The sequence below is a fragment of the Leuciscus leuciscus genome (genome assembly GCF_965113295.1).
Source record: "Leuciscus leuciscus genome assembly, chromosome: 12".
Classification (NCBI taxonomy): Eukaryota; Metazoa; Chordata; class Actinopteri; order Cypriniformes; family Leuciscidae; genus Leuciscus; species Leuciscus leuciscus.
In genome coordinates, this window is record NC_138736.1 from 39,344,906 (window position 1) to 39,369,060 (window position 24,155).

Sequence of the window (24,155 nt, forward strand, 5' to 3'; positions counted from 1 at the left end):
TACCCCGGATTTCCACCAACTGCAGAACGGCTGCGGATCGGCTCCGTGCTCTGCCGTCCTCAATACTCATCAGGTCCGGATTTGTTGCGGACCGGCTGCGGCCATGACTGACAGCTGAAGTCACAGGGACCCACGAGATCTCGCGAATTCACGAATGGTCGCGCGATATAACAGGATACCCTGTGCTGAATTGCTGCGGAGCATTCCGGCATCCGGCAAAAATAGAAGCTCTGCGTATCGCCGGAGTCGGAACGCAGTCGTTCCGCAGTCAGTGAAAATACACACACTGACTTTAATGGAAACCTATTGACTCTGCCGCCGTTCCGCAGTTGGTGGAGATTAGGGGTTAGACACTGACAAGACAGGAAAACTCACTAATGAAACAAGGGAACTTATAGGGAGCAAACAAAGGAAACTATTAGGCAACAGCTGAACAGAATAACTAATCAAATGGGTAACTATAGTATTTAATAAAAAATAAAAAAAACTCAGGATATAAACTCACAAAAGAAAAAAAACAGAAAATAAACTCAAACATAACCGTGACAGTACGCACTCTCCCGGAACGGTGCGATCCCAGCTACTCTGAAAACACCAGGCCTCATGTATCAATCTTGCGTACGCACAAAAACGTTGCGTACGCCAGCTTTCACGCTCACGGTCGTATGTACTAACAGTGAAATTAACGCGAGAATGTGCGTTCCTCCACGCCAATTTAATGTCTGGCGTACGTACATTTCTCATTGTTTTTGTCCGTTGGCGACTCTTACAGGCAATGAAGTGAAGTTACAAACATTACACAACGAATTGTTCTACAAGTCTATCGCACCACCACCTGTGGGAAGCATTGCTATTAATTTGCAATTTATAAAATAATTGACATATATTGTCGAGCCTTATGGGAATATTCTATCAATTTTGCAATTAAGTAAGAACATATAAAAGCATATGCAAATTGATACAACCCTTAGTCTATGGCAATGGCAGCTTTGGTGTAATGTCCACCTTTATATCAGACCATTTCTTTTTAAGGTCATTTAGGGTAGACTGTGTACAGTTGAGACATGTGTACAGTTGAGACACCTTAACTTGCGTTCGCAGCAAGCACAAGTTGTGATTTTTACTGTGCACGTGCGTATTAGTGTCCTCTTTGATCGTGGGAAATTTGAACAACGGACGCATCTCCGATCCGAAGATATCGGGGAAAGATTTTTTTTTATGACGTTCACTTCACCATGCACTCTCCACAATGAATAGCTTATTATCCTTATGTGACTGTTAAACGTAACTGGTATCTCCACAAACGTTATTCTGTATTTCATGGTATTGTGTCATGCAAGGTAATTGCAAAATCTAGAGAAATGTGCGAGGTGGCCAGCGGGGGACAGTTGAGACACATATCTACTGTACCCCCGATAGAGTTCTATTAGGAAACACATTGTTTAGTTGTTCAGTGTTATGATAACAGTTTAAACGCCGTAATTAGCCAGCATAGGATGCAAATGAAAATAAAATTTGATATTTGTGATATTTAAACTGTGTATTGTTACATAATCTTGTTCCTGCTTTATACATTTTAACCAGTGCTAATTTAAATAAAATGAATGAATATAAATGGATGAATAAACAAAAATGTTGCCCAATTGTTATTTTCTTTATTTGTCTTTATTTTTTTATTTATTTACAATGAATGGTTAGTTACCTTTACATCATTAAAAATGGGGTGTCTCAACTGTACCATGCACTGTCTCAACTGTACCACATGATATGGGTACAGTTGAGACAAAGTTGAGACAAAAAGCACCTTATTTTTATGAGCTAATTGTGGAAAATATAAACTACTTGTGGGTATTATTGATTGATAATATCTTAGTCTACAAGGTAATGAAATGTCATGTGGCATGTCATGTGGAAATTCACTTCTTTTCAGTGTCTATTTTTGTGTGAAAAAATCAAAACGCAAAAAGTGTCTCAACTGTACTCAGTCTACTCTACAGTGCGACTTTCAGCATCAGCCAAACTCTCCCACTCATATTTTTTCCTTTTGTTATTAATTCCGGAGGACAAAGTTCCACTTTTTTTTTGTTTTTTTTTGTTTCTACCTCCGATAGTAGCACCTCCAATTCACTCTCTGTAAAGTTTCGTTTCTTGCCGCCATTTTCTTACTGCTTTCTTTTGCCAAAGTGGACTCATTACCATATTTAAATTAATTAAATTAAGGGAGGAGACTGGGTGGGGCGTTGTGCTCGTGCATGTGCGCTCAATTTTACGTTAACTGGGATGTACAAAGAGAATATGCGTGGGATCCTTCGTACGCAGAGATTCATACATCTGGGTTTTTTTGTGCGTACGCACATTTACAGCTTTGTCCGTACGCAATGTTTTAGTATGAATTCAACGCAAGTCTTTGTACATGAGGCCCCAGATCACGAGCTGATCATGTCAGCAAATTCTGCGTTTCACTTTTAACATTTTAAAAAGGGCACTATGACTGTGCCATGTAGGCTACATAATGATTTTAGTTCGTTTGACAGATTTGCCAAAGCAATGGTGCAAAACACAATGTTTAAGACCTCTAAATGTTACAAAGTTTAAAAATATTTTCAGTTCCGATTCCCATCATGAGTCAGTTGTGTGAGTAACGTCAGCAGCCCTGACTAAAGTCTGTGTCACACACACGTTAGCAGACATTTTGGCTTAAGCGTTTGAAGCTGAAACACAAAGATAATGGCCTCTATTAAAGTTCTTCTTCTGATTTTGGTTATTTTTCCATCTCAAAGTGGTAAGAAATCTCTTTTTTACTCTGTTTATCTCCATATTCTCAATGTATATTCATTGTATTCACTTGTGTCTGTATTAGATAATATTCCAATGACAAAGTGATCCAAACTGAGCCAACAATGAGAAGTTTGGTAGTATTTAATGTAATTAACCTTGATGTCCATTGTGTATTTGCTTTAAACTTTTTTTATATGCCTGTTCTTGTTGTAACTTGTTTCTTCTCTCATCCTTATGTCAGAAATGCACTCTCTATACTACACATACAGCGCCGTATCTAAACCTCTGATCTCTGGAGACATTTATGAATTCTACAACTCAGTCGAACTGGATGACATACAGATGAGTTTGTGTAACAGTGTGAATAAAGCAGATTTCATGACTCGATTGTGTGAGGAATCTGAGAGACTCTTTAATGAAAGTGATGATCTGCATTATAAACAACAGTGGCTTCAGATCAACATTAAAACACTGATGGACAAGAGGAATGAGAACAGCACACGGGACACAGGTAATTATGTTAAGGGGAAAGTTGGGGGTAAAATGTGTCGTGTTCACTTTTCCACTTTTTTTTTCTTTTTTAATATATAATTTATTTCTGTGATCAAAGCTGAATTTTCAGCATCATTACTCCAGTCTTCAGTGTCACATGATCCTTCAGAAATCATTCTAATATGATGATTTGATGATCAAGAATTTTTTTTTATTATTATCATAGTTGAAAATGAAGATGAATAGATAATTCAAAAGAACAGCATTTATTTGAAACAGGAATGTTTTGCAACATTATTAGTGTAATTACTGTCACTTGATCAATTTGAATGCATTGTTGCTGAATATTCCTTAAAATCATACTTTTGTAATGTAGTGTCATATATAGCTTATATATACAAAACGAATATTTATAATAAAGTCAATTCACCTTTATTTATATACAGTGGGGAGAACAAGTATTTGATACACTACCGATTTTTCAGGTTTTCCCACTTACAAAGCATGTAGAATCCATCTCAGCCATGACCCATCTTCAGTGCTCTTACTGAGGGAAGGAGGTTGTTGGTCAAGATCTCGTGATACATGGCCCATCCATCCTCCCCTCAATACGCTGCAGTCGTCCTGTCCCCTTTGCAGAAAAGCATCCCCAAAGAATGATGTTTCCACCCCCATGCTTCACGGTTGGGATGGTGTTCTTGGGGTTGTACTCATCCTTCTTCTTCCTCCAAACACGGTGAGTGGAGTTTAGACCAAAAAGCTCTATTTTTGTCTCATCAGACCACATGACCTTCTCCCATTCCTCCTCTGGATCATCCAGATGGTCATTGGCAAACTTCAGACGGGCCTGGACATGCGCTGGCTTGAGCAGGGGGACCTTGCGTGCGCTGCAGGATTTTAATCCATGACGGCGTAGTGTGTTACTAATGGTTTTCTTTGAGACTGTGGTCCCAGCTCTCTTCAGGTCATTGACCAGGTCCTGCCATGTAGTTCTGGGCTGATCCCTCACCTTCCTCATGATCATTGATGCCCCACGAGGTGAGATCTTGCATGGTGCCCCAGACCGAGGGAGATTGACCGTCATCTTGAACTTCTTCCATTTTCTAATAATTGCGCCAACAGTTGTTGCCTTCTCACCAAGCTGCTTGCCTATTGTCCTTGTGCAGGTCTACAATTTTATCCCTGATGTCCTTACACAGCTCTCTGGTCTTGGCCATTGTGGAGAGGTTGGAGTCTGTTTGATTGAGTGTGTGGACAGGTGTCTTTTATACAGGTAACGAGTTCAAACAGGTGCAGTTAATACAGGTAATGAGTGGAGAACAGGAGGGCTTCTTAAAGAAAAACTAACAGGTCTGTGAGAGCCGGAATTCTTACTGGTTGGTAGGTGATCAAATACTTATGTCATGCAATAAAATGCAAATTAATTATTAAAAATCATACAATGTGATTTTATGGATTTTTGTTTTAGATTCCGTCACTCACAGTTGAAGAGTACCGATGATAAAAGATTACAGACCTCTACATGCTTTGTAAGTAGGAAAACCTGCAAAATCGGCAGTGTATCAAATACTTGTTCTTCCCACTGTATAGCGCTTTTTTACAATAACATTTTTTTTCAAAGCAGCTTTACAGTGATAAGAGGAAAATACTGCAACAAATTTTGTTTATGCTGTACTGCAGATCTAGAAGAAAATAGTGTTATCCAGCTTAAGTAAGTTCAGTGATGGTTAATTTATGTTGTAAAAAATATATATTTATACATATATAGCCGCTCTGTAGAAAACAGTGATGTCATTGTCCAGCTCAGTTTAGTTCTCATATAATAGCAAACCTCAACCATCCATGTACAATGATCATGGCTGCCGAGGGCAGGTGTGGTTTGTTGGGCTCCACACATACCCTCTGTATTTTACAACTTTCCTTATTGTTATTGTGTGCTTGGACTTCCAATTTTGAGGGTAATGTGGCCAACTTAACCAGTTGTGAACAAACCAAGTTGCATATGTTTGGACACGGACATTGCACACTGTATTCTATCTGGACATCAAGAGGCCTGAGCGACAGAAATAATACCAGCAGATTAACTTCACGGCAGCGCAGATTTTATGCGTCTAAAGTTATACTGGTGCTCATTCTTCTGGCTGGGGATATACACCTTAATCCTGGTCCGACTACGTTTGAGCAAATGGTTAATACTGAGCTGGAGGTTGGGCTCAGTACAGGGGTGACATCGACTACACCAGAATCCCATGGAGCGGAGCTGCAGGAGCTGTTGGCTCAGAGCCAGGAACCACTGGATCAGCGGCAAGCCGAAAAACGGAGTTCACCTAGTCTTAGCTGCCTGTGTACAACCGACCGCAACAAGTCCGGTGAGTCACCCCGTCTGATAGATCCATATTCGGGGATTGAACCGGGAATTGCTGCTAATCGCGAGGCTGTGGTGGCGTGGAATAATAGCGTGGACTTTTACTTTCGGTTGGGAGACAGAGCTATGGCTAATGTGAGTCGCGCTACTTCATGTGGAGGTCCAGATGAGATGCCAATAATGCACTTGAATGGCTCTGGCCGTAGTGCTGTACAAAAACAAAAGCAATATCTATTTTTCCAAACTGTGAATCACGCTAGAGTACTCTGGGACGTTAAGTGTAAACCGAAAGGAATATTAGGCGGACACCTAAATATTCGCAGCCTAATCTCCAAAAGGGATCAGATCTCTGTACTCCTCTTGGACTCAAATTTGGATTATCTTTGTTTAACAGAATCCTGGCTTCACAGTAATATACCAAATAATATGATCAACATCGCTGGATATCAATGTTTCAGAAAGGACAGAAATACAGGCAAGGGGGGAGGAGTTTTGATATACATAAAAGATAAATTTAAATGTCACGCAGTTGAATTGAAAACCCCTTTGGAATGTCTAGCTTTGAATGTTATCTTATCACCTACAATGAATTTTAACATTGTTGTTATTTATAACCCACCTTCACATAACACTGCTTTTTATGATGAATTAAGTCTTGTAGCTAAACAACTTGATTCTTATAAAGAAACTGTATGGTATGGTGATTTTAACATTAATTGGTCGGAAAAAAGTGGGAAACAAAAATTAAAAACAATTATGACAAAATTTAATTATCTACAAATGATTAAAGGGCCCACTAGGATAACAAGGCAGACCAAGACCCTGATTGATATGGCGTTTACCAATAAACCAGAACGTATAACAAGGATGTACAATCTGATAACAGGTCTCTCAGACCACAACATGATTCTGACAGTTAGAAAACTGACCAGAAAGCGGCTACAGTATTTTGGCAAATCTGATTGTGATAAATTATCATTTATCATTCCTGAAGCTAAAACTGTGCAGTTCGAAAGAGAACTTAATAACTTAAATTGGGAGCAGATCATGGCTGTGGATGATGTAGACGAGTGCTGTAATTCTATGACTACAGCTATTTCGGGATTAATAGACAAATTTCTAATAAAAAAAAGATGTAGTAAGAAAGACACTGTACCATGGATAAGTAATGAAATCAGAAAGCTTATGAAGAAGAGAGATTTGGCTCTGAAAAAATCATTATGCTCAAAAATGAATACTGATTTGTTAACCTACAAAAGTCTAAGAAATAAAGTGGTGTTAGAACTACGTAAAGCAAAAGTTTCATATTATACTCAACTTATAGGTAATGCTAAAGGCAATAATAATTCAATCTGGAGACACTTAAATAATCTGACTAATAAACCAAATAAACAGGGGATCAAGGAACTTAACATAAATGGAAAGAACATAAATAATAATGCCATTATGGCTAATGAATTAAATTCATATTTTGTGCAATCAGTAGAAGAACTAATAAAAGATTTTGAGTCTGAAGACTTCAATCATACAACTGGAGTGACTTCTGCAGATTCGTTTCATATTACAGAGGTTCCGGAGACAAACATCTTAGAAATTATTAATAAATTGTCTAATTCTAAAACAAATGATTTATATATGATGAATAATTGGTTTTTAAAAAAATATGTAACAGTGTTAGTTAAACCTCTTACACATCTTGTTAATCTTTCTCTAAGAACCTGTACATTTCCTTTAGGATGGAAAAAAGCAGTAATTGTGCCAGTATTTAAATCAGGAAGTCAGGACTCTATGTGTAACTATCGTCCCATATCTATTTTACCTATTTTATCTAAAGTTATTGAGAAAGTTGTAGCAGCACAAATGGTTGATCACTTAGAAGCCAATCAGTTCCTCCACCCACAGCAGTTTGGTTTTCGATCAGGTTATTCCACTGAAATTGCAAACTGCTGTTTTATTGAAAATGTGAAGAAATCACTGGATAGGGGTAATGTGGTGGGAGCTGTTTTCCTTGACCTTAAAAAGGCATTTGATACAATCAACCATAGTTTACTTTTAACTAAAATGTCATCTTTTAATTTTTCTACTAAGACAGTACAGTGGTTCGCGTCTTATCTTCAGGCTAGAGTTCAGTGTGTTAAAGTTAACCAGGAAAAATCCTCACTATTGAACATCAAAATGGGCATACCACAGGGCTCTGTACTTGGTCCTTTGCTGTTCAGTCTTTTTATTAATGACCTACCATTAAACTGTTCAGGTGCCAGCTTCCAGCTCTATGCAGATGATGCAGTTCTTTATGCACCCGCTAAGTCACCAGAGTTGGCGGCTGATGTTCTCTCTGCATGTATGGCTGATGTCGGACAGTGGCTCAATCAAAATCAGTTGGTACTAAATTTTACAAAGACAGTTTCCATGTGTTATTCTATTAAGAAACTTGATCTAAGTAAAAGATTTAAAATTAACTTGCAAAATGAAAAAATTCAATTTGTAACAGAATTCACATACCTTGGATTGGTTATAGATCCCCAACTTAATTTTACTAAACATATCAAGAAAATCTCTAAAACAATACAAAGAAATCTTAACTGTTTTAAATTAATCAGACACTACATACCAAAACAGGCAGCCCTACTGTACATGCATGCTATGGTGTTTTCACATATTTCATACTGCATGACAGTTTGGGGGCAAGCAGCTCCATCTGCAACAAAACACATTGGTTCACTTTACAATCGAGCAATAAAAATTATGGATAAAAAGCCAATCCGCTATCATCACTGTTACATACTGGAGAAATATAAAATATTAAGCTTTGAAAGCTTTAGTAATTTATGTTTCCTTAAATTAATTTTCAAGTGTATTAATAATTTAGCACCTGAGCCTCTTAGTAAATTTATTGAAATACAGAACAGCCAAAGAGTTACTAGAAGTAGTACAAAACATAACTGTACAATACCATACTGTAGGACAAGCTTTGCACAGACTGCCTTTTCTGTTAAGAGCTGTAGGCTATGGAATGCATTACCATCTGATATTAAGGCCATATCTGACTTCAAAAAGTTCACTTCCAGGATTAAGCTGTGGCTAAAGACAAACCAAAACTGTATACATTTTTAATTGTTGTTATAATTGTATACATTTTTAATTGTTGTTATAATTGTGTATGATTATGTATGTATGTGTGTATATGTATATATGTATATATGTATGTGTGTATGTACATGTATAGTTTTGTATTACTTGTTGTTTTTTTATGTATGTATCTGTTTTATAATGTTCTTAGAAATGCCCAACCAGGGACAGGAGTTGAAAATTAGCACTAGCTATAAACTCTATATGCTGCGCATCAGTTGCAGGCTTTGTATTGTAACTATGTTTGCTTGTATGGTCCCTGTTAAATAAACTTTAAATAAAAAAATAATAAATGGTGTCAATGCAGGCGGATCAATAATATTGTTGAATATTAAATGTTAAATGTTAAATTACCACCAACTAAGCGAGCCAAAAGTGACAATGGCAATAAACCAAAACTCCATTAGTGACAGAATAGAGAAAAAACCTTGGGAGAAACCAGGCTCAGTCACTCAGTTCTCCTCTGGCCAACCAACGAACAGCATATGATTATGATTCAGGCAGCATTATAGGTCAGAAGTCAGATTGGATCAGAACATTCAGAATATTGATCCAGTTCCATCTGGTTGAAGGGTTTGTTGAGGATCAGTGCCGATGGCTGTCGTGTCGATGAGGCCTTCGCAGGGAAGAGTCTAGTTGACACAATCTCTCCTGACACTTCAGGTATGCGTTGTGGTCATGTCGAGGCGCAGGTCCACCATCTGATCTGGATACGGCCCGGATCCGGCTGACTATATCATGTGTTGTGGGCGTGTCTAAAAGCAGGTCCTCCATCTGATCTGGATACGGCCCGGATCCGGCTGACTATATCATGCGTTGTGGGCGTGTCTAAAAGCAGGTCCTCCATCTGATCTGGATACTGCCAGGATCCGGCTGACTACATCATGCGTTGTGGTCGTGTCTAGAAGCAGGTCCTCCATCTGATCTGGATATGGCCCGGATCCGGCTGACTACATCATGCTTTGTGGGCGTGTCTAAAAGCAGGTGCTCCATCTGATCTGGATATGGCCCGGATCCGGCTGACTACATCATGCTTTGTGGGCGTGTCTAAAAGCAGGTCCTCCATCTGATCTGGATATGGCCCGGATCCGGCTGACTACATCATGCTTTGTGGGCGTGTCTAAAAGCAGGTGCTCCATCTGATCTGGATACTGCCAGGATCCAGCTGACTACATCATGCGTTGTGGTCGTGTCTAGAAGCAGGTCCTCCATCTGATCTGGATATGGCCCGGATCCGGCTGACTACATCATGCTTTGTGGGCGTGTCTAAAAGCAGGTGCTCCATCTGATCTGGATACTGCCAGGATCCAGCTGACTACATCATGCGTTGTGGTCGTGTCTAAAAGCAGGTCCTCCATCTGATCTGGATATGGCCCGGATCCGGCTGACTATATCATGCGTTGTAGGCGTGTCTAAAAGCAGGTCCTCCATCTGATCTGGATCCGGCCTGGATCCGGCTGACTACATCATGCTTTGTGGGTGTGTCTAGAAGCAGGTGCTCCATCTGATCTGGATATGGCCCGGATCCGGCTGACTACATCATGCTTTGTGGGCGTGTCTAAAAGCAGGTGCTCCATCTGATCTGGATACGGCCCAGATCCATACCTGGTTCCGGCTTACCTTGTTTATGCAGCCTAATAATAACTTAACTGATTTGAATAATAGAAATGTATAATGTTCTATGTGTATGCCAGGTTAAAGAGGTGTGTTTGTAGTCTAGATTTAAACTGACAGAGTGTGTCTTCTTCTCGAACAATGCTAGGAAGACTATTCCAAAGTTAAGGTGTTAAATGGTGCAGTTGATTTTGATATTCTAGGTATTATAAACTGGCCAGAATCTTGAGATCGCAATAGTCGTGAAGGACAATAATACATCAAGAGCTCGCTCAAATACTGGGAAGCTAAACCATTTAGTGCTTTGTAAGTAATAATTTAAGTTAAATTTATACAATGTTTAATAGGGAGCCAATGCAGTGTTGACAGAACCAGGCTAATATGGTCATACTTCCTGTTTCTAGTAAGAACTCCAGCTGCTGCGTTTTGGACCAGCTGTAGTTTGTTTATTATGCGTGCAGGGCAACCACCCATAAGAGCATTACAATAATCTAGCCTTGAGGGCATGAACGCATGAACTAACTGTTCTACATTTTTCATTGAAAGTATATGTCGTAATTTAGATATATTTTTAAGATGGAAGAATGCGGTTTTAAAGATGCTAGAAATGAAAATGGCTTTGAAAGATTGGTATCAAAGAGCACACCCAGGTTCCTAACCGACGACGAAGTCTTGACAGCAGCCATCAATTGTTAGACAGTATTCTGGGTTAATACGGGCAGAGGTTTTTTGCCCAATAATTAGAAACTCTTCCAGTTTTTTCTATCAGCTATGCATTCCGTTAATTTTGTGAATTGGTAAGTTTCGTTGGGGCGCGACGAAATGTAGAGCTGAGTATCATCAGCATAACAGTGAAAACTAATCCAATGCTTACTAATGATATCTCCTAATGGTAGCATGTACAGGGTGAACAGCAACAGTCCTAGTACTGAGCCTTGTGGTACTCCATACTGAACTTGTGATCGATGAGACATCTCTTCATTTACTGCTACAAACTGATAACGGTCAGATAAGTGTGATTTAAACCATGCTAATGCAATTACACTAATGCCAACATCATTTTCGAGTATATTTAAAAGAATGTTGTGGTCGATAGTATCAAATGCAGCACTAAGATCCAGTAACACTAATAGAGAGATACAACCACGATCAGATGATAAGAGCAAATAATTTGTAACTCTAATGAGAGCTGTCTCGGTACTACAGTTTAAATCCTGACTGGAAATCCTTGCAGATATCATTTCTCTCTAAAAAGGAACATATAGTTGTGAGATTACTGGCTTTTCTAAAAATTTTGACAGAAAGGGTAGATTTGAGATCAGCCTGTAATTTACTAATTCTCTGGGATCAAGTTGCATTTTAATGAATATCTTTATTCATGCAGTACATGAGTATGATTTGTTTTACAAGACTATTTTTATTACTGGAGTGTTTTAATTATGTTTTAGTATCAAAGCTACCATTTTTATTTAGAAAAATCACAAATTAATAATGCATGGCTATTCTTCAACCAAATAAGATTAAATGTATTTCATACATGCAATTAACTAACATATATTTTTTAACTGGATAAGTTTAAATAATAGCAATATTTTATCTTCTGTTCTTAATCTTCTGTGTTTCTCTAGATCTTCATGTTCTTCAGTGGAGGCACGGCTGTGCAGTTGAACGTCACTCTAATGGTTCAGTAATGTTTCTTCAAGGCACTGATGAATACGCCTATGATGGCCAGACCTTGACCTTTGACCTCTCAATGCACTGGAAGCCTTTAGTCCTCGACCATGACATCATCTGGGACAGAGAATCAGTTTCCAGCCTGGAGAGGAAATGTGTGGAAACATTAACCAGATTCACTGAACTTCAGCGAGAGGGAAAGATCATCATGGAATGTGAGTTTACATCAGAATCTCTAGGGTTGTTATTTGAATGCATTCTTTCATGCAGGTTTATTATCTTCATTGTCTGTCCTGCAGCTCGTCCTGATGTTCACACTCTTGTAAAAGCGTCTGGATCTTCAGTCTCGTCTCTGCTGGTGTGTTTGGCCACAGGCTTCTACCCTAAACATGTGCAGATGGAGATCAGACACGATCAGACGCCGGTCCCTGATGATCAGCTGAACTCAGAGGGAATCAGACCGAACGCTGACGGATCCTTTCAGCTGAAGAAGAGCCTGGAGATCCTGCCGTCTGAAAGATCCCAGTATCAGTGTGTGGTGAAGCACCAGACTCTGACTGAACCGCTCATCATCCGCTGCGGTAACAGGATCATTCATCAGAGTTTATCTAGCTTTCACAAGATCACTTCATTATTACTGTTTCGTTTGCTTCATTAGAACTGAACTAAATCTTTTTGTTTTTCTGTGACAGGAGTGAATGTCCGGATGCGGGTGGTTTTGCTCATTGGATTTATAGTTGCTTTAGTTGTTCTTGTCATCATTCTTCTTGTTTTTTATCTGCTGAGAAAATGTGTTAAACGTCGAAGTGAGTATTATTCCTGTAAGACCTTTATATAGGATGAATAGAAAGGCAGAATGACTGTTAATATTTATCATTTCAGAATTTAACCTGAAACATCAGAATGAAAGCCTACAATTACCAGTATCACCACAATTACCACTATCACAACCACCATTAGGTGAGTCTGAATCTTCTACAAGTCGAAACACTATAATATATTCATACATTCTGCAACACTCTCATGTAATCAGTCTTGTTGTGAATCAGAGAACAGAACTGTGTCATTAAACATTCCTCTCTTTATCTTTTAGACATGATATTTGATCTAGAATCAGAAGAAGGTGAGTCCATGTACAGTATATACAATTTGTGTATTTTAGGAAACATTTTGAGAGCTTCCAGAACAATAGTCATAGAATAGTATTATGTGCCAATAATATATATATATATATATATATATATATGAAGAGACTGACTGTATGTGTTAATATTTATGAACACAAATCATAATCTCTGAATTATTTACATTAAAGGTACAATATGTCAGATTTTTGCATTAAAATATCCCAAAATCACAAGGCCAGTGTTATATATTTTGTTAAAGCCACACTAAGTAGAAATTGTGTTTTTGTCAAACAGCGACCCCTAGAGTCGCTGTGGAATACTTGCACTGTCGTAAATATATTATATTATAACGTTTTTACATGATTGCAGCTAAATCACAAGTAAATAGTCTATAGTCTAGGCCTACTGTATAATTTAATTTGTGTTGTTTTTATTGGAATGTAAACATTACAAAATGCCAGATAACATCAATTAAGTTAAATGTACGTCGCATTATTTCATAACATTGGCCGTTATGATGTCATTAGACATGATTATTGCAATTTATCATAATAGTTTGCAAATTGTGCTCGTTTACACTATTTACAACCTCTACGTTAGGCTTATTTATGATAATTATGTGAGATATTGAAAGCTGTTCTCATGATAATCGCAGGAATCAACGTCAATAGCGTCTGATATCCCTCAGGACTACGTGATAAATACACCTCACAACACCTGAGTTCAGCTGGCAAACTAATTCGTGAGGCATAGCTATCTGATTTATCAAAACGATTCCATTTACACCTGGTCACATAAATGTATTTTTGCAAAACGGATTTAAAATCGATCTTCAATTCTCGCTCTATATGCAGATTTAATGGAGTGCACGTCACCGAAAGCAACAGATATGAGCTGCATTTTATAGATCATCAGCTAAAATTTCAAAATCAAAGACCGCAATAAGAGAGAACAGTAACAGCCCTGGTAAGATAATTTCGTTTCTTTACTTTTAATGATGAAGATTGTGTGTTAAGCGTCTGCGACTTACTTTCACTTTGATTTGCGATAGTTTACACGTTGGCTTGATGCAGTTGCTCGTCTGCGGTGATGCGTGTTCCAGCGCGTCGTCATATCTGGATATAACATAATAGCCTATACAACGCTGTTTTTTTTTTGCATTTTTGGGAGGAGTACAATTTACATATGTGGTTTCAACAACCATATGCATTTACACTTGCGTCTCAGATCTCCTCCTGAAGTGGTTTGAGGGATCGGATTCAAATCCGTCTCAAATGCGTTTCGGAGGGCATTTAAACCTGGACTTTTCACGATCTGAGAAAATGCATGAAGTGGCCAGGTGTAAACAACCCCCATGACAAAAACATACGCACGAAAGCCGAAAACAAACGCTGGTTGGCCTCTCACGTCCAAATTTGACGAAGTGGTGGGGGAAGTGACGTATGCCGTAAAGCAGTCGAATTTTGTAGTTCTTTTTGTGCTCTTGTTACTACCCGAACCCCGAAGTTACATAGTGCCAGTAAAAGCGATACAGACCCTGTCAGGCTATGGCAGACGTGTCATTCAACCTATTGTAAGTCGATGTACCATCACAAGGATCTTGGAAATATATTATGAAGGTTGAAAAGTTACATAGTGTTGCTTTAAGTTGATTACTTATAATATCCCAAATGTTTCCAACTATTTTTAATCATAAGAAAATTGCGATTTTAACCGAGGAAACGGGGCGTTAGAGCAGGGGTGAGCTGGGAGTCGCCAGTCAATGGCGTCATATCCGCGTTACCCTCGGTTTCCGCTCGTACTGCGTGGAGTCCTGGACAAATGCGGAAGTTGTAGTTGTAGCGTCTATCAAGCGAAACGTATCAAACGTTAGCTTGTTTCGTGCAGTCGTTATGGAACATAATTATTCTTTACCGATTGCAGCTGGTTCTGTCGACAAAGACAAGTCCCATAAACGTCAACGTCAACGTACGGGTATTATTGCTTTAGGTTTGTGTTTAGTTTATTGACATTGTTTATCACATCTGGTGTTTATGGCCATGTAAATAAATATAGCATGTGTTATGCATAAAGATTAATCAGTATTTTGGCAAATGATGAGGGTATGTTCGAATGTACTTTTAAAACAATTGTTCAGAACACGTAAAACTGCGCCGCGTTATCACAACAATGAATTATTACACAAATACAGTAACATCTGTGATAACCAATTTAGTATTAAACCTTACTTTTCTTGCGGTTAATTCATTTTAATGAAATAAAAGCATGTCATTAAACGCAACATTTATAAAAATAGAACTTTACCTCATCCATGAACATGATTTTTCGATTCCCGTCTGACTGATTTACATCCACGGTGGAGTTTAAAACGACAGTTCCCATCATTCCACGCTCCTTCACATCGTCATCAAGCTACGCCGTTGTTGTTGTTTGGAATGTAGCGCCCTCTAGCGGCAGAAAATCTTGCATATTGTACCTTTAATTTTTTTTGAAATAATAATTCATTCTCTACTGTACTTTCCTCTGAAGTGCTGACGTCTCTCTCTCTCTCTCTCTCTCTCTCTCTCTCTAAGTGAGTTCACATGCACTAATATTTACTTTCTTTAATTGTTCAATTTATTTAGCATAAAAATCAACATATCATTAAGAAAAAAAAAAAAAAACGACATCAAAATGACCCGTTCACATGCAACATCTTTTTATTAAATCATTCTTCATACAAAAGTAAATCTTCTGAAATCTTTACACAGATCTCTCTGATCATAAACTGAAGTGACATGAGATGATATGAGGAAACTGACTGTGTTAATATTCGTTATTTTAGATGATGATGTATACTCGGGAACATGGAAAATGAAACCAGAACTGTTGGAGGAAATGAGTGAGTCTGAATTGTTTAAAAGCTCCTGTCACTGTACAGCTGATGACTAAATGCATGAACATGTTTAATAACCATAATTTTATTCATTCTGAACTTCATCAGGACCAGAAAGATGTGCAGCTGCTAGAATAATAGAATAGTATTCTGTGCCTATATATATATATATATATATATATATATATATATATATATATATATATATATATATATATATATATATATATATATAAATGAAGAGACTGACTGTATGTGTTAATATTTATGAACACAAATCATAATCTCTGAATTATTTTCATTAATTTGTTTTGAAATAATAATTCATTCTCTACTGTACTTTCATCCGGAGTGCTGACATGTTTCTCTCTCTCTCTCTCTCTCTCTCTCTCTCTCTCTCAGGTTGTTCGATGATATGTGAGTTCACATTCACTAATATTTACTTTCTTTAATTGTTCAATTTATTCAGCATAAAAATCAACATATCATTAAGAAGCAAACTACATCAAAATGACCCGTTCACATACAACATCATTTTATTAAATCATTCTTCGTACAAAAGAAAATCTTCTGAAATCTTTACACAGATCTCTCTGATCATAAACTGAAGTGACATGAGATGATAGGAGGAAACTGACTGTGTTAATATTCATTATTTTAGGTAGAAATGGATCCTTGCAAACATGGAATATCGAACCAGAACTGTGGGAGGAAATGAGTGAGTCTGATTTGTTAAAAGCTCCTGTCACTGTACAGCTGATGACTAAATGCTTGAACATGTTTAATAACCATCATTTTAATCATTCTGAACTTCATCAGGACCAGAAAGATGTGCAGCTGCTTTAAACACTGATCCAGAAGAAGAAAACCCCACAGATCCCAGTGTGGAGGAGGTTCACGGTAGGTCTCTCACACACACACACACACACACACACACACACACACACTGTTTCAATAATGGCTCCTCTCGTTCTCTTTCAGCTGAGGAGGATCACAGTAGGTCCTGAACGAACACACACACACACACACACACACACACACACGCACACACACACACACACACACAGTTTCATTAATGGTTCCTCTCGTTCTCTTTCAGCTGAGGAGGTTCATGACACTCAAAGTCTGTGTGAAACTGAAGCGCCTCCAGCAGCAGCTCGAGGTCAGAACATCTGAATTCATCTCTTATCTGACGCTGATTCTTCATCTCACTCACTCAACGTGTCCTTCATGACTTTTATAGGTGTGATGGGCTCCAAGAACTTCTCTCTGCCTAACTTTGGTGAGTTGAGACTTTCTTGTGTTTTGTAGTTTTAGTCTGTCAGAAACACAGATGTGAAACTATAGATGTGTTTTTCCAGCCATGGAGAGAGAAGACACAGATCAGAACACCATTACCCAGAATGCCCTGCTGTTACCACTGCCAAGTAATGTTAATAGTCTCTCCTTCAAATGACATTTAATGAAACATACTGTAACTCAAATGGTTGCCATATCTGTGCTGATTATGAAGATATTATAATGCTGTTATTCTGTGTTTCAGGACGCTGCAGATCCAAGGACATTTCACTGCCAAACCTCAGTAATGTTTCAGTTCATTTCAACTAAAGATAAACAACATATTCATCCATTTGCACTTGAAATGTTTGCTATTTAATTTTGGTGTTTTTGAACCAGAAACACACAAGTTCTCCGGTTTTAAATGGCCGTCAGTTCAAATGAAATGTTGTGTTGTTTTCTTCAGCTCAAGACAGAAAGGACAGCGATGACTCCGGTTAGAAGATCGAGGATGTTCAGGTTGTTTTGAAGAATCAGATCTAGAGCTTTACTTCCATCTTTGTCCGGCCACAAGAGCGTGATAAATAATGTGTATAATGTGTAATATTTGCATTCAAACGAAAGTGTATAATGTTAATGTCTATTGAATAAAAATAATAATAAAATCATTCTTTAATTTATATAATTTAATTTAGCACTTCAGGTAATAGATGTATGTCAGTTGTTTGAATGAATCCGCAGTGGTGTAAAGTATTGGAGTAAAGTTACTTAGTTACTGTGCTTAAGTATCTTTTTGGCTACTTTGTAGTTTTACTGAGTATCAAATATATTAGCATCTTTTAATCTCTACTTGACTACATTTTTGAATATTGTAAATGTACTTTTTACTCCAATACATTTGCGATGAGTGATGCAATTACACATTACATTTTATGGCACCCAACTTTTTCTGCTACAAAGTGATATCGCCGTCCAAGGGCATTGAAGAACTACGTCTTGTGTGTTTTGCCTGTATCATCCAAACAAGGCTTTACGTGAATGCGAGTGCATTAGCAGTTTCTGAATCACAGTTGTTTAATTTAGGAGATGAGGACATGACATGCAGCCGGTGATGAGGCCGAAACCAGCACATTTAGTGCAAGTAGATTTGACAATTTAATTTTACTTAACATTATTTTATTTAGCCTATCCACTGATACCTTTTTGAAGGATATTGGTTTACTTATGGCCTTTTGGTGCACTTGAGCTCAACTGAGACTTGAGAGTTTATAGGTGTCGAGGACTAGTGCAACTTTGAGTCTATATATGAGTAAAATACTGTTAAAATCAGATACTCCAAGACTTTTACTCTAGTCGTATTGGAATTGGTGACTGTAACTTGTAATAGAGTCATTTTCGCTGTAAGGTATCTGTACTTTTACTCAAGTATGGTTTTCAGGGACTCTTTACACCTCTGTGAATCCGTAGTCAGTGTGGACTGCGGAGCACACGAGAGTTTGCCTCATTTTATAAAGTGGTGTTATTTAATCATGTGCGTTCATCTAAAAAAATAATAAAAATCATGTAGCCTACACCCAATAAATCCTCAACGAAACAACAACATGTGCATCTGCACTGCGTCCTGACCAGACGTACCAATTTAACCCGAGCCACATCGGTTACTACAAAACAATATATATTATTGATTTTTATTGAAGAAAATCAATAATCAGTTCTACCGCTTTGAATGCAAACACGTGACATTACGTGCACGTGTAGGCTATGCGGATGTAGGCCAAAAATCGAGACACCCCTCGCTGCCTGTAGCACGATGACGTAGCTGGATGATCCAATACGTACTGGATGGGGAAGTTCTTCCCACTTCTATCTGGAACTGTATCCCTAACTTCCTGTTAAAGCCTGTGGGAGGACTTGAAATCCTTATACATTACAATTATAATATCTCCAAGCTCCCTTTGAAGTTGGCAAACTTTCACAAACAGATGTTATCCTGTTGTCTCTTATGTACAATCAAAATTTTTCACCACACACTTACTTTATTTGGAATAATAAGGATATACATATAAGAATAAAACATTATTCTACCGTAATTGGTTTGATAAAAATATCCTTTTAGTGTCACAGCTTATTGATGAAAATTGTAATTTCTTTTCTTATAGAGACTTTATGGATGCATTTCCGGTCCCCCCAAAAGAATATGCAGTCATTTTTGATGCTATTCCCTCTGGTGTTAGAATGCTACTTCAATCCTGTCCTAAAGGCCCTTCTTGTTCTCCTCCCTCTTTAGACTCCTCTAACCTCTATATAGATAACTGTCTCCTTGTCAGTAGTGAATTCACCAACAAGAAAATCAGATCAATCCTTCTCAAACCTGGTGCTTCTGCTCCCCCTTGCATCAGTTTTTGGAATAATAAGTTCGAAAATATCGATTGGAAAATATTTTGGTCTCTAAAAAAAGAGTTCTTGATTACCAACAAAGTTGTTGAGGTCTCCCTCAAGATTGTTCATAAATGTTACCCTTGTAACTATCGTCTGTCTAAATTTCATACTAGTATTAAAGAGGAATGCTCTTTTTGACTGTGTTACCCAGAAACTATTGATCATATTTTTTGGGAGTGCTTATATTCAAGGATCTTCTGGCTTGATTTTTCGAACTATGTGAATAAAAACATTTCTGAAGATTTTACTTTAACTTTAATTTTTTTTTTGTGATAATTCTAATAGAGATTTTGTTATTAATCTGCTTCTTTTCCTAGCAAAGTTTTTTTATCCACAAATGTAAGTTTATCGTTAGAAAACCTCTTTTTTTTGTATCTTTCTAAAGGACTTTAGCCAATACTTGCTCTCTCAACAATAGGCCTATGTCACACTTCCTGCTTCCGGAACGCAGAACTTCCGGTCAACAGTATTTCTCCATAAGGATTTAGATTATCAGCCATAATGTCTAAACCATCCGAGGTAGACTGACCACGAGCTATGAGGTTGTGAAACGAAGCTTTTTGCTCCTGTAGAAGCTATAAGTTCGTATGAAATCAACCTTGTTTTAAGAAAAACATGTTTTATCCGCGATCTTATGACAAAAAAAACTACACTACCCACAATCCTAAGCGTAGCAGCAACGTCTGCTGATTGGTCCAACTCGCTGTTAGCATAGAAACGTTTACCTTACTGGCGAACGGCCTGCCGCTGTTGTTCTAGTGTACCGGGTTGCTCTGCGTCAGGACATAGACAGCCATAACTCAGCTTTCACGCTTTTCCACTTGAGAGTTTTCATTTACCATCCGAACCACATCGTCATATGTGACTTCAGGCAGGTTGCGGAGAGATTTGGTCCAGCGGTATCTATCGGACTCCGCCATTGTAAAAAGCTAACCGGAAGAGCCGTATCCCTACTAAAAGAAATACTTACCGGTCTTCAATTTTTTCGTGACATAGGCCTATAGCCTGACTACGTCAGAGTTCCTACTTCCGCTAATTTCATTTCGCTCCTGTAGTCAGTCTGAGACAGCGTAATAGCTTTCCGTTTTCCTCCGGCCTGAAAACAGCCGGCCAATCAACGAACAGAGGGCGGGCTGAGAGCCGTGACGTAGACGCTGATTGTACCGTGGTGGATGCGTAGATTTACTTAACATAATCTGCAAAAGTTGTTCACAGCCATGTTCACTCCGGTATTTCGCTCGATGGTTTAGTTTTTGCATCATACATGCGTTTACAGTGGAAGTTAGATGCGGCTGAGCATGCACATAACACACGCCATAACCAAACGTTATGTGATTGGCTTACGGGTAACCAATGATTTTAAACTTCAGACAAGCGCCCCCCCGCGAGAGAGAAAACACTTTTCAATTATGCCATGCCAGACTCTGTCTACAAAGCAAAGTGAAGTAGCAGAGTCTGGTATTACCAGGCTAACTCAACAAGCCCTTTGGCTATAAATACACTTCTACAATGTGCCATGTTTAAGCTATTGAAATCCCCGTAACCTCTTGTATGTATTGTCATTTTATTCATGAAATGTATTTTTTGCAAGTACTGCTTATTCTGTTATCACTTTCAACAGCCTCTGCTTGTTTGTGTACTTGTACTGAAATGTACAATAAAAAATAAAAAAATGGGGAAGTTCGGATCATTTTGCTGACTCTCTTGTTCGATCTCGTTCATCAAAATGAACGAATCTTTTTTCGAGTCATTTCGTTCATTTAAGGGGCTTTAAATGTTATACTTTTAACTGGCAAATTCCACGAACACATCCACCAACGCAATCTTGATCAAATTCTGATTTAAGAAATCATTATAATGCAGTCAAAAATAATTTACAGGGAACATAAATAATTACTTTACCTTCCGAGTCTTTCGTTCAATTGTCACGTGACAAACGCAATGAACATAATTCGCATGCGCTGGTGACCTAGTGACATATGCTCAATATTGTAGTGAGATGATGTTCTAACCTATTTTTTACAGTCTATGGTTCTAACCTGTGTAGTAGTAGCCTACTGATAAATAGTAATAAGTAATTATTGATAAATAATTATTTACATAAATGTGATGCTTTCCTAGTTTCTCACATGCAAAATAGTTAATTTCACAACATTTTAAATAACATGATTTTAAACCTAAATGTGATGGATTTAATGCGTGTACATACAGAACATTTTAAAATAAAGCCATTTTATTTTATTCAGGTCATATTTGCTGAGTGAAAGCGAAAATGAGTCAAGTAATTGTCTCTGTAATTTTAATCCTAAAGAGGTAGGCCTACAATACAATACGGTCTGTAAACAACTTAAAATACCAGTAGGCTACACATTCAAGGGAAAATGCAAAAATAATAACAGCATCAAGAAACTAAATCTTGTCAGGAAAAAAAGTGCTTAATATTTAGCTTGGTAAGAGTTCCTTCTTTAATGGCTATACTCATTTTTCCACAGTGATCTGCATAAGGTTCCTCTTGCCACCCGTCCCTTAAAATACGGAATCGTCCCGTATTTACAAGTAAGATGATGCGTCCCGTATTTTTCATTAGGCCCACACATAGTTGAATAAAAACATAAGGATTTTGCAGTATGGATAATACAAATAGCAAATATAAAAATATCAATTTCACAATTGCACTTTAGTGTCTTTGTTTCTATAGCGACGGAGTTTTATGTATGTACATCATGCCATGAAACATAAAAAAAAATAAAAAATAACTGAATTTAAGTTTAATATACAAACTGATCACAGCAGTCAGATCACGCAGTTGTCACTCGAGTGATCATTTATATTTAACTTAACTTAACTTATTCAGGTTTTTTTTTTTTTTTTTTTTTTTTTACAGACCAAAACACACCACCGCGCATGCGCGTCCAGTACGTGTCGGATCTGATTCCAGCTACGTCATCGTGCTACAGGCTGCAGCGAGGACTTCTTGGAAAAATCTGCAATATGAACTCTATCAAAGTTCTCCTCCTGCTTTCCGCTATTTTGCCTTCTCAGAGTGGTATGACTCCGTATTTTTCTGTGAAACATTACATTCACCTCTAGTGGATTATAATACGTATTCAGATAGTGTGTTTTGGGGCAAATCTGTGTTGAGAGAATGCTGAAAAGTTCCGTACAGAATTATGTAGGCCTACCCATGTTTAATCCATTTATTTAACTTAAGATTTATTTTTTGGGCAGATTTATCTTTAAACTTTGTTTCTTTTTTGTTTAAACAAGTTTCTTCTTTTTTCCTCATTTCAGAAATGCACTCTCTATACTACATGTACAGTGTAATATCGAAATCTGGAGACATTTATGAATTCTACAACTCAGTCGAGCTCGATGACATACAGATGAGTTTGTGTAACAGTGTGAATAAAGCAGATTTCATGACTCGATTGTGTAAGAAATCAAAGAGACTCTTTAATAAAAGTGATGATCTGCATTATAATCAACAGTGGCTTCAGATCAACATTAAAACACTGATGGACAAGAGGAATGAGAACAGCACACGGGACACAGGTAAATAGCCAATAACATTTTGCCATAATATTTCTAATATTACTTAAGGATGCATAATATGACAATTTTTAATATATTTACTTGTTTCCACATTTTTTAAGATAACATTTTTGCATGGCACTAACCGACAGGTTACGGCAAATTAAGTTTGGTTTGAGAAATTAATTTGACCTGCCGTGTTGGAAAATTACTTTGACATGACATTTTTTACTTTTTTAGCACAACAATGCTAATCACTTTAATCAAATTTCATTCCTCTGTAAACTTTTAGAATAATATCACTCACATTTAGTGAATCTTCTGTTCTTAATCTTCTGTGTTTCTCTAGATCGTCATGTTCTTCAGTGGAGGCACGGCTGTGCAGTTGAACGTCACTCTAATGGTTCAGTAATGTTTCTTCGTGGCTCTGATGAATATGCCTATGATGGCCAGACCTTGACCTTTGACCTCTCAATGCACTGGAAGCCTTTAGTCCTCGTGTGGAAACGTGTGGAATGTGTGGGAACATTAACCAGATTCACTAAACTTCAGCAAAAGGGAAAGATCATCATGGAATGTGAGTTTACATCAGAATCTCTAGGGTTGATATTTGAATGCATTCTTTCATGCAGGTTTATTATCTTCATTGTCTGTCCTGCAGCTCGTCCTCGTGTTCACACTCTTGTAAAAGCGTCTGGATCTTCAGTCTCGTCTCTGCTGGTGTGTTTGGCCACAGGCTTCTACCCTAAACATGTGCAGATGGAGATCAGACACGATCAGACGCCGGTCCCTGATGATCAGCTGAACTCAGAGGGAATCAGACCGAACGCTGACGGATCCTTTCAGCTGAAGA

The 24,155-nt window shown here is 37.9% G+C and overlaps 1 protein-coding gene and 1 long non-coding RNA gene across 2 annotated transcripts in view; one reads left to right on the forward strand and one right to left on the reverse strand.

The window, feature by feature from the left end:
- Positions 1-24,155, forward strand: part of LOC309510597 (H-2 class I histocompatibility antigen, Q10 alpha chain-like) — an 80,052-nt gene that overhangs the window by 33,075 nt on the left and 22,822 nt on the right. The window contains exons 3-10 of the mRNA XM_082185458.1: positions 3,020-3,289; positions 12,007-12,267; positions 12,352-12,633; positions 12,745-12,858; positions 12,935-13,012; positions 13,146-13,175; positions 16,004-16,060; positions 16,874-16,954. Of these exons, the coding sequence (XP_082041584.1) occupies positions 3,020-3,289; positions 12,007-12,267; positions 12,352-12,633; positions 12,745-12,858; positions 12,935-13,012; positions 13,146-13,175; positions 16,004-16,060; positions 16,874-16,954 (1,173 nt within the window). The remainder of the gene's footprint in view (positions 1-3,019; positions 3,290-12,006; positions 12,268-12,351; positions 12,634-12,744; positions 12,859-12,934; positions 13,013-13,145; positions 13,176-16,003; positions 16,061-16,873; positions 16,955-24,155) is intronic.
- LOC309510624 overlaps positions 1-24,155 on the reverse strand; it is a 48,176-nt gene that overhangs the window by 16,693 nt on the left and 7,328 nt on the right. The window lies entirely within an intron of this gene.